The sequence below is a fragment of the Phoca vitulina genome, unplaced genomic scaffold (genome assembly GCF_004348235.1).
Source record: "Phoca vitulina isolate PV1807 unplaced genomic scaffold, GSC_HSeal_1.0 scaffold5, whole genome shotgun sequence".
In the NCBI taxonomy this organism is placed as follows: Eukaryota; Metazoa; Chordata; class Mammalia; order Carnivora; family Phocidae; genus Phoca; species Phoca vitulina.
Genome location: NW_022589708.1, coordinates 14832127 through 14844031, shown reverse-complemented (window position 1 = coordinate 14844031; position 11905 = coordinate 14832127). Strand labels below are relative to the sequence as shown.

Below are 11905 nucleotides of genomic sequence, written 5' to 3'. Positions count from 1 at the left end.
ATTCTCTCTTAAATAAAAAATAAAAAATAAAAGAAGCTTTAACTTCAGTGAGGCAGTCTGTAGGAGTGGAATATTCATGTGGGTATTTTCAAAAACAATAGTATTTTAAAATGGATTAGTTATATCTTACATAATTATATGTAACATGAACATAAAATGTATACAATAATTATAATATATATTATATGTAATAATATATAACATAATTAATAAATTAATTATATCTGATATGTTTAAAATATATAATTTTTAAACTGCATTAAGCTGAATTTCTTTTTTTAAATTTTTATTGTTATGTTAATCACCACACATTACATCATTAGTTTTAGAAGCTGAATAGCTTTTTCAAGAAATGACCCTTAAGCCCCACTTCTCTTCAGCAAATGATCAGCAGTCGCACGCTTGGATCTTATGTTCCTGTAGAATTGCCCCATCTCCCAAGGCAGTACCGTGTATGAGAATATCCATTCTTACAGATGCCCAGTGTATGGGTTGATGTTCATACGATGATGTTCGCACCCCCGATATCTCAGAATGTGCCCTTATTTGGAGATAAGGCCTTTAAAGAGGTCATCAAATTAAAGTGAGTTCGTTAGGGTGGGCCCGGATCCAGTATGACTGGTGTCCTTATAAAAATGGGAAACTGGGACAGAGACGCATGACTGGGGGGAGGGTGATGGTCAGCTACAAGCCAAGGACAGAAGCTTAGACCAGATCTTTCCCTCATGGCCCTCACAAAGACCCAAGCTTGCCACCCTTGATTTTGGCCTTCTAGCTTCTGGGATGCAGACAATAAATTTCTGTTTTAAGCCACGAGGTGTGTGGTACTTTGTTCCAACAGCCCCAGGAAACAAATACACCCAGGCATCTCCCACCTGCTTCCTCTCCTTCCACCTGAGCATCAGTGAGTTGCTAAGCCTGTGCATCTTCCTTAGGCAGCATCGGCTTTTGGGTTAGCCCGGTCCTTTCCGTGAGCACTTTCCCAGCTCTGCCTCCCAGTGCTTGGGGCCCCCAGTTGGGGACCACTGTCCTAAACAAACTTTCCAGAAGGACTTTCAATGGCCAGAGCTCACCTGTGGGCTTGGGAGAAATGTCGGAGTCCTCAGTTTCACTTCCCTCGGTCCAGTCAGCGTCGCTTTTGACAATGTTCTTCCCAAAGCCGCTCTTGTTGCTTTCGGAGGGCTGCACAGGAAGAAAGTCTGGGGATGCGCAGGCCTGCATGAGGTCATCACCGTCCAGTTCCTCCTCCGAACTGAATGGAGGCGTCCTAAACAAATGAAAACCCACGCAGGGCACTGGTGTTGCCTTTCGGGATTTGGGGGAAAGAAATCTTTTCTGTAGTAAAACTACTCCATCTTTTAAAATAGCGTCATTACAGGGGCGCCTGGGTGGCTCAGTCGTTAAGCATCTGCCATCGGCTCAGGTCATGATCCCAGGGTCCTGGGATCGAGCCCCGCATCGGGCTCCCTGCTCCACAGGGAAGCCTGCTTCTCCCTCTCCCACTCCCCCTGCTTGTGTTCCCTTTCTCACTGTGTCTCTCTCTGTCAAATAAATAAAATATTTTTTAAAAATAAATAAATAAAATAAAATAGCGTCATTACTTATAAGTTACCTCTACACTGCACTTGATGAAGTGCTTTTACATACACAATCCCATTTGCTTCATCACATGAATTAGCACCCCATTTTAAAGTGGGTGGGGGAGGGCTCGATGGGGGATGGGCATTAAGGAGGGCACTTGTTGCAATGAGCACTGGGTGTTGTATGGAAGTGATGAATCACTGGATTCTACTCCTGAAACCAATATTGCACTGTTATGTTAACCAACTAGAATTTAAATTAAAAAAATTTTTTTAATTAAAAAAAATTTTTAAAAAAAGGAATTGTCTAGGCATAATGCACATATGGCCGACAACATTATGTACACTTGGAAACTGTTGGGTGAGTGTTTTTTTACCACAATTAAAAAAGAAAAATTAAAAAAATTTTAAAAAATAAAGTGAGAAGTTCAGAGCAGTGTTCGTTCATTCAAGAACATCCTTTGAGCACTTAAATTCCAGACAATGTTCAGTCATACCATGTCCCATGAAATAAGGCTCCTAGGAGACTTTGTACACGGAAAATGCTTTTGAAGGGTAAATCATTTTATTGCCTCTATTATATTCTATTTATACTGTCCCTACTATATACATAATTTATATCGTCTCTACTATATATACGCAATGCCTCAAGAAGAGATATTTATAGCATTAATATCTCCAGAAAAAGTTGATAAAATTCAGTTATGATAAAATCAGTTTTACTTATAATTAATAACAATAATGTACCTATAATTTATTAAGTCCCCATTAAGTGCCAAGCCCTGAGGCCAAGCCCTTTTCTTTTCAAAATATAAAGATTTTAATTTTTATTTTACTTTTTTTTTTAAGTAGGCTCCATGCCCAATGTGGGGCTTGAACTCATGACCCTGAGATCAAGAGTTGCTTGCTCTACCGACTGAGCCAGGCAGGCACCCCCAAACCCCTTTTCATATATTCTTAATCTGTAGAACTATCCTGTGAAAACAGCAGCTTTACCCCCATTGAACAGATAAGAAAACAGGCCTAAACAGGTAAGCAAGTGAATCAGTAACACACAGTTCATGAGTGACGGAGCTAGGATCCTCAGTATCCTAAGAGGGCCCAAGACAGTAAGTTCTAGGGCCATTATTGACTTCTACAAGGGGCAAGCCCACCACGATATCATCTGACTACACTATCCAGGATCCAGCCACTAAAAGACAACATCATTCACTTAATTCACCGTGCTTATTGAAAATTACGGGACACGGTGGGGAATAATGGAAATGACATGGGGCAGCGGTCCCACTTCTTAGTGGGGGCCACAAGGTGATAAATGCTTTTGACTTACAGTAAATCTGATAAAGAAACAAAGACATGTCACAAAGGAGTGACAAATTAGTTGTGATGTTTAATAATTAGAGTTTTAGTTAATCGCAGTGCACATACTAATTTACAACAAAACGAATGTTCAGGGGAAAGACCTTTTTAAACGTCCTCTCCCCACTCCCAAGTACTCACGTAATAGTTGAAGATTTTCTGGGAAAATGATCTTCTGTGATATTTTTCTTAATTCTAAAACACAAAAGAAAACGATTTCTAAGTGGCACAAGTGAATAATATAACTTAATATAAATTTCTATGGAATGGGTGAACATTTGTTAAAGAGGATAAGCAGCAAGAGATGGGCTGGTACCAATGACAGGCTGGTAGGAACTGTAAGCGTGACGCTCTGCTGGGTCGGACATTGCTGTGGGTTGAATGTCTGCATCGCCCTAAAATCCACATATTGAAGCCTTAACCCCCCAGGGGATGCTCTCTGGAGGTTGGGCCTTTGGGAGGTAATTACGTTTATTTGAGGTCATGAGGGTGGGGCCCCCATAAAGGGATTAGTGTCCTTTTAAGAAGAGGAAGAGGGATCAGACCTCTCTCTCTCCCTTCCACGTGGGGACCCAGTGAGAAGGTGACCGTCTACCAGCCTGGAAGCAAGCTGTCACCAGAACTCGACCATACGTCGTGCTGCTTTCAGACGTCCAATCTCAAGAAGTGTGAGAAAATAGCTCTCTGTTGTTCAGGCCACGCGGTCCGTGGTGTTTTGTTATAGCAGCCCAAGCCGACTGGGATAACCATGAATACAAACATTTTAGGGTCGAAAAGACTTACTTTGGGACAGACGTCCTATCGGTAAAAACAGGTCTTTGTCTTATCAGCTGTCTGCTTCTGGGAGGAAGCTGTACCGCCTTGGGTATTTCTCCATTTGAAAGGGTATCCACTTGAGGAGGAGCACTGTACTTATCTGGAAGAGCATTTTCATTCATGAGTCTCCATTGTCTTCGTCATCAGCAAGTGAAAAGCACAAGAAAATACAATACTGTCTACACTGGCACTTGAAACCAACAAGCTCTTGGCTCTAGAGTCCACACGACAGGCTTTTTTTTTTAAGATTTATTTATTTTAGAGAAAGAGCGTGAGTGAGAGCAGAGGAAGGGGCAGAGGAAGCGAGAATATGCACGCTGAGCATGGAGCCCGACGTGGGAGCCAAAACCAAGAGTTGGACGCTCAACCAAATGAGCCACCCAGGTGCCCCAGGCATTTTTTAATATTAAAATAAAGCCCAAGACGCAACATATAATGGTCCAAACAGTATGAGACTTGCCAATGAAGTTCCAAAGTTTGCAAACCATTTGAAAGGCAACAAGACTTCCGTTCCTACGTGCAGAAATGAAATGGCAGCCAATGACGGGCTTACCTGAGGACAGTAAGGTTCTCTCCTCAATTTTACAGCTGACCTCATCTTCAAGGAATTCTCGAATTTTCTGAATGTTGGGTATTTGTCTTTCTCGTTCATGTCTCGCTGATTCCACAGTTCTTAGCACCCTACTGAAGTGATCGCTTGGAATTCCACGTATATCCTGAAGCAATAAAATGTTAAGCTTATTAGCCTGGGACATTCTTCATTTCATGAGCATTTGTCGGCATAAATTGTGCCAACCTTTTGTCCTCACTGCTGCATGCGAGGGAGGGGACGCCCCGACATATAACACATTATTCTGGCCTCAAGAGGAGCTCCCAGAGCAGTGGGACATAGAGGGGGTGTGCATTGAGTGCATGGGACTCGTCAGTGGTGCTAGGCTGTGAGTGCCAGGACCGAATGCACAGAGGGGTGTGTGTGTGTGTGTGTGTGTGTGTGTGTGTGTGTGTGAGAGACTGACCAACAATGCAAGCTGGGCCATCAGGACAGAATGAGTGCACAAGGACAGAACGGACATGCCTTCTCTCCTCTGATCCTTTCCTATTGAGAAAACAAAATACAACACAACCAGTGAATGTTCCTGAAATGAAGGAGCTTACCGCATTAATCCCAAAGGTTTCCAGTTTCTCTAGCAAACTCTGCTCCAAGACACTCCTTATTTCCTTCATGAGGGAGGGGTTACTCTTCAAAGCTTTCCTTAAGTGGATCTTGTTGTGATTTAATTTCTGTTCATTCTCCCTTCCTGAAATAAGGTTTACAAAGTGTGTTAAAAAGTTAAATACATAAAAGCTCTAAGCAGAAAATGGCAAAACACCACTTTTAAACAGCAAGTAAGCATTTTGTAATGTGATAAGGTTTTGGAATTGTTTAATCATTCCGCTCAATATATGATGCTGAAGTATCACAACTTTTAAAACTACCTTAAAGTTGGCCTCAAAACTTCGGTGTCTTTAAAGACTCTTTCTTGACCCCTTAACTGAATCATTACTAGATGAATAACGCAAGAGAAATGTCTCTGCAGAAGCACAGTAGAAAAAATGAATTCTTTAGAAGTTCAATGGTTCATCCTAAAATTATTTTACTACTTTCTGAAGAATTCATCTCACCTAAATTATTAGAATTTATGTATCATTTTTTTGAAGCCCCATTTATATTGAATAATTAAGTTTTGATTTAATAAATTCAGTAAAAATTTATCTAAAATTTCAAAATGTGACATTATCCCTCCCAAAATATTTACCAAAATGAAAAAGAGGTTAACAAAGAGTCTTAGGAAAAGTATATTCTGTTTAAAACCACCTATAATTAAAAGCAAAGGAAAAATAACCAGCCAGATTCTCCTAACTTTTCCTTCCCTGTTCCTCTTTCATTCCCCCACTAAAAAATGTGGCATTCAAGAGAATTTGGAGAAGGCGCATGACTACATGACCCTGAAGATCGGAGTCCTACGTCAAAGCGGAGGCAGGGCTTGATGGAAGAGGTTCCATCGGGGGCTGTTCAGACTCTTAGTGAAGGTCCAAAGCCAGATGTGGGAGAACACAACAGTGCTGTCATTTTGGAGTCTATTCTCCGAACAGGGGCGTTTCACCCAACAAGGGTGGTGCTGAGTGCCCACGCCGAGTAGGTCTGGGGCTGCAGGGAGCTATGGTATTTTGAGGCCCGGCCTCACCCACCCCAGTAGATGGGAGTTTTAGGGACCCACAGCAGAAGATCCACAACAAAATGCCCCAATGTCTCAGACATTCTCTAAACCCTCATTCAACTCCAGCAGTAAATTGTATTTCTGTTCATGAATCAACACTTCTGCTGAGGGCAAAAGTAGTCAAATTACTGCGTGTACATTAAATAAGAGGAAAAGTCCTGCATGGTAATGCTGTTCTATAATTTGGTACTTCAGTTTGCGAAACTGAAATTATAAAATTTTGTAAGATTTTGTATTAGTAAAAATCAGAAGTAATCTTAAATTTTTGATTCTCAGCATTCATGCTGCTTTCTCACCAATGTTTTCCAATATTCTGGAGCCACCTTAAAAAAAAAAAAAACACTTCTGGGGGCCCCTGGGTGGCTCAGTTGGTTGGGCGTCTGACTCTTGATTTTGGCTCAGGTCATGATCTCAGGGTAATGGGATGGAGCCCAGCATTGGCTCTGCCCTCAGTGCAGAGTCTGCTTGTCCCTCTCCCTCATGCTCCTCCCCACCCCACCCCCACCCAGCTCACACTCTCGCTCTCTCTCTTTCAAATAAGTAAATAAATAAAATCTTTAAAAAAAAAAAAAGCACTTCTGTCCTAGGAACAATACATCAAAATCTAGAGGGCTTAGCTGCAGCTGTGGCCATGTCATGGGCTTTGGCGGCTAGCTGGCCATCAGGTGTAGAAAACTATCTAGGGTGAACAACATGAAGAGGTACCGAGAGATTGCCTGGGAGTCATGGTGCTACCACAGAAAAAGACACACCTCCCGCCCTGTTTACCCAAGGGAATTTTCGGGCCAGGACCCAGGGTATAAAAGGAACTACACGGAAGCACAGACAGAGAGGCTCCAGGCTCTGTCTGCTCCAGGACCCGGGTCAAGCGAACTGAATTTGTTTGCTGATTGGGTTGGGTTCACCCTCAACCCTGATGATAAGCTCCTTCTGATGACCAAGTTTCCCAAAATGACTGCAAATTAAACATATCCCCTCTGTCCTCAAATTCACTTTCTATGTTGATGCTTGCTTTAGATTCCTTTATGGATAAGGCGAAAACTCTTGGTAGGAAGGACTCTTAACAAGGCTGGGGCTGGCTGGGGGAAGCGAGAAAGAATGTAGAATGGACAGGAAAAAGAAAAAGAAAGTTTTTAATGTAATGGTGGAATTAATCACTGGAAAGCCTATCACAACAGAAGATTTTAGTCAAAGACAAAACTTTCCCAGGCAGGTAGCCCAATGCACAACAGCGCACACAAATGATCATTTCTATCAGACATACAACGTACCATTTTTGGTGAGCAAATAATTACAGCACAAAGCGAAGAGTAAAAAACAAAACCCAAAACGGAATTTCTGGGTCAGAAGGGACGTCATCATCTAGGAATCAATCCTCTCATTTTTCACATGAGAACACTAAAACCAGAGAGGGAAAGGCACCCCGCTAGTCCTGGACCAGCCTGCCTCTGTCCCTTTGTTCTCTGCGGTAAACTCTGGAAAGCTGAAAACCTGGACCGGAGTTCCAGCCCTGTCACGAATTAAGCTCAACGACTTGGAGTAAGCTCCCAATCCCCCTGTGTTTCAAGTTCCTGAACAATGAAATGGCCTCTAAGACCCCTGCTGGCCCACATTCTAACATCCCATAGCAAGGGTTGAATATGCCTTTCCGGGACTGTCAAAACCGTAAGGACGCAGAAGTGGTCATGCATGTAAGTACGCGTGCATGCATACTTCTGGGTGACAGCCACCGTGCTTTGCAAACCACTGCCAAAAGTTAGCTGTCCAGGCGTCAACTGCAAAGTGTTAGCCCAGCTGAGGAATTTATTGATGGCAATTAATCTGCCGCCGGCATGCTGGCTCCACGGAGGCATTGAAAGTTTCGCTGGGTCACTGGCTTATGTAACAGTGTGCCTGGGACTCAGGCCTGTCTGGCGGCCCTCGGCCCTCTCCTCTCTGCAACCACAGCTGTGTCCGAATACACGGAAAGGGTTATTTTCTTTCCCAATCTGGTTCCCCGCATGCGGCAATAACCAACGATGGTGTTCGCTGCCCGTGATCCCAAACTCACACCTTACGTGGTCTGGGTAGAAGAATTTTAAAACACAGGCAGAAGGATGTCATGGGTATAAGTAGAGGCCCCGAGGGGTGACAGTGGACAAAGTGAGGATGGTCTCTTGGAATCTAACAGACTCGTTTTTTTTTTTTAAAGGATTGTGAACTTGAGACTCCATATGACCGCCGGACACATTTCATAGATTCTGCAGAAAATAAGATATTTTGGACCTCCTGACACATTACATAGATTCTGCAGAAAATAAGGTATTTGGTGTTCCAGACATCAATAAATAACATGTAGGAGGGAGAAAGCACATTACTTGAAAGCAAATGGAAAATAAACATCGCACAGATATTATGGATGTGCCTGATTGAGTCACTTCTCAGTTTGTAGCCTTGATAAAAATAATTTGGAAAGGGATGCCTGGGTGGCTCAGTTGGTTAAGCATCTGCCTTTGGCTCAGGTCATGATCCCAGGGTCCTGGGATCGAGCCCCGCATCGGGCTCCCTGCTCAGCGGGAGGCCTGCTTCTCTCCCTCTCTCCCTCTGCTTGTGCTCTCTCTGTCAAATAAATAAAATCTTAAAAAAAAAAAAAAAAACTTGGAAAAAGTCATCTAGAGAACACAGAAAAGTTACAACAAATAATTAAGAATTTACAAATCGGAATATACATTTTAATTTTCTTCCTAACACAAATGGTAAAACCAGAGTTCATATAAATATTATTCAAGTGTAACTGTTTCAAGATGTACAAGTCTGGCATTAGAAAATACTCTTAATAACGTGGAATGATTTTCTTAAACTTCAAAAATGAATTGACAGAAAATAATTTTGAGAGCTGCTGAATAAAAGGACTAAGCCACAATAACTTTAATTATCTCCCCAAACCTTGAACAGTTCCCAAATTTCAACATAAAGTCATTACCCTGGGGATCCCTGGGTGGCTTAGTCGGTTAAGCCTCTGACTCTTGATTTTAGTTCGGGTCCTGATCTCAGGGTCGTGGGATCGAGCCCAGCATTGGGCTCCGCACTGGGCGTGGAGCCTGCTTAAGATTCTCTCTCTCTCCCTCATCCTCTCCTTCTGTCCACCATGTGCCCTTGCTCTCTCTCTATAACAAATAAATAAATCTTTTTTTTAAAAAAGACATTATTCTGCACATAAATATTCTACATCAAGAGCATAAATATTATGCTTTTTTTTTGCTGTTAAAATAATTTTGAAATGGGCAGTTCACCCTCTCACAGATTCAGGATGTGAGAAATAGCTACTGTGCTAGGAATATTTTTTTCCCTAAAAAGATTTTATTTATTTATTTACTTATTTATTTATTTATTTAATTTATTTGTCAGAGAGAGAGAGCACACACAAGCAGGGGGAGCAGCAAGCAGAGGGAGAAGCAGGCTCCCCACTGAGCAGGGAGCCCGATGCGGGGCTCGATCCCAGGACCCCGGGATCATGACCTGAGCCGAAGGCAGGTGCTTAACCGACTGAGCCACCCGGGCGTTCCCTAGGAATATTTTTGTATCATCTGGTGCACAATGCATTTGTGTTGACTTGTCATCTGACCAGAAAATATCTGCGTTGACAAAAAGACTTACATTTTTTTCCCCAAGTTCCCCGACACAGGAAGATCTTAGTCACATGCTAAGAATACAGTAAAGCAGGGGAAAATATAACAGCATGTTAAAGGAATAAGGTGACAGAATACAACAGATGGATTGAAAACGTAATCTCCAAACCTAAATGTCTTCCCTAATTTTGATAACGGTGTGATAAAAACCACCGGATTGTAAATTTCAAGGCTTGGGTTTTAGCATCTCAATCGAATCTATGCAGGTGGAAACCCTGAGTGAGCCCTTGGTTACCTTTTTCTTCCTCTGAAAGCTCTTCTATTGGTTCCAGTATGTGCGATGAGAATGCCTGTTCTATTAACGAGGAAAAATAAGAATAGTACAAACAGGACAACAGCAAAGTAAAATTAGTTTCCTTTTAAACAATTTTGAAAGATACAGTTCCACAGTATTTTAATCATGCCTAAAACAGCAGAATTTGCTGGGAAGAAATATGGAGGCGGTCAGTTAAAGCTGGTCCCTTTTTCATGGTATCTGCTCTTTCCATGTATTTTCCATTAACTCCCCCTGCCTCAGGAAATTATGTTTTCAAATAATTACGTCGTTTCTCACTCAGCAACCTCGTGCCTGACGGGATTCTTTTAAGACACAAGGTCACAACTGCAAAAGGTCTTCTTCACTTATCCCCCCAAAATACCTTCCTTATAAAATATTTTGATTGGGTGGTTAAAGAGAAAATTAATGAAACTATTTCAGTTCCCAAAGATAAAAACATGACAAAATGCCCTGGGATTCCCACTTCTCACTAGCCCCAGGGTCTTCAGGTGGGAGGACCAGGATGGTGAAGGACAGGTGAACCCAGCAACAGCAGCAGGACTAAGACCCCATCCTTAGACACCTCTGTGTCCCTAAACCACGGTTCAACACCTCCTTCTGCTCCCAGAGAGCCACCGGGGCGAGGCTGTGGACAGATGGCACGTGAAGAGGGGCTGTTCCCAATCCCACCCCAGAACAGTGCCCAGGGTGGGTTAGGCCTCTGGGTGACTTCCCAGGTAATGTGACTGGGGCTCAAGGAAATCCGTGGGCTGCATGGATAAAGCCAAACGCCATCCTTTCAAGGGGGAAGTTCCTACTTGGGGAAGGTCAGGTTTTTGCAGTCAGGCAGTCAGGCTTTAGACATTGGCATAAAATGCAATCGGAAATCTAGCTGAGGAAGTGTGTGCTTCACTCACCTTCGGCTTGGAGACTGCCCCGGGCCCCCTCCCCAGGGAGCTCCCCACCTGCACCTACAAGGAGGAGGCCATTCCTCTCCACACCAGACCCCACAGTGGGCGACCAGCGAGGGGAGTTGCCCCCCCAGCTTGTCGGGCACAGATGACACGCTTTGCACGTATTAGCTTAGATTTAACACCTCCCACTTCGAAGTTCTAGCTTTTAATTTACCGAAGCGTATTTCTAATTCTGTTTTAGGGCATCTACAAACATACGCACACATGTATAGGTATACACAAATAAATAAATATATATTATATTTAAGTACACATAAATAGGCTCTTACAGCTTGTTAGCAACCTAGTCAATCTATCTGACATTGACTGGGAGAAAAGCATTTTAAACTGCTTTCCAATGAACATTTGGAACACAGCCTATTAGGAAATAGCAGTCCACTTTAATTTTGAAACATGAACATGATCGTACAAAGAAGCATTTAATTCCATCCATGCACCACGACTGATGCACATTAAAAATGTGCTTTCAAATGTGTTATTCAGCATCAAGATTTTAAAGTTATATAAATAAAGAAAAAAAAAAACCTGTAGCTATATGTGGTAATGGATGTTAACCAGATCCTGTGGTGATCATTTCACAATATATATAAATATCGACTCATTATATTGTACACCTGTGCTAATATGTTATAGGTCAATTATATCTCAATAAAAAATTAAAAAATTAAAAAGTAAAGTTATACAAATAGACTATTTACTAGTTTGAACTGCTGAAAATAGGGATTTTAGGAGGATAGCTAATTTCAATTTTTTAAGTCACATGATTTATATTTTATTGTATTTTATGGAAATGACAAAAATAAAGTTAGGAGGAAAAGCTCTATAAAATCTCCCCAAACCATCATATACGTATTTGTTATCATTATAAGGATAGTCCTAGGACTTACTTCTCGTGAGTTGAAACAAAGCATCAAAATTGTGACCTTTGGTGCTGGGAGGCATGGGTGGGGCTCTAGGGGAGGGAAACTGGGCTCCTACTATAAAGGCTATAAAG

General features: G+C 42.1%; 1 protein-coding gene across 3 annotated transcripts in view; it reads right to left on the bottom strand.

Moving 5' to 3' along the window:
• The window catches only part of DZIP1 (DAZ interacting zinc finger protein 1), a 46672-nt gene that overhangs the window by 4305 nt on the left and 30462 nt on the right, over nucleotides 1-11905 (bottom strand). For 2 of the 3 annotated variants that reach the window (XM_032402746.1, XM_032402747.1), the window contains 6 exons: nucleotides 9917-9976; nucleotides 4911-5053; nucleotides 4309-4471; nucleotides 3723-3855; nucleotides 3081-3134; nucleotides 1074-1267 (listed from right to left, as the gene is read on the bottom strand). In XM_032402746.1, coding sequence (XP_032258637.1) covers nucleotides 1074-1267; nucleotides 3081-3134; nucleotides 3723-3855; nucleotides 4309-4471; nucleotides 4911-5053; nucleotides 9917-9976 — 747 coding nt within the window. The remainder of the gene's footprint in view (nucleotides 1-1073; nucleotides 1268-3080; nucleotides 3135-3722; nucleotides 3856-4308; nucleotides 4472-4910; nucleotides 5054-9916; nucleotides 9977-11905) is intronic. The other variant, XM_032402748.1, reaches the window with a different exon arrangement.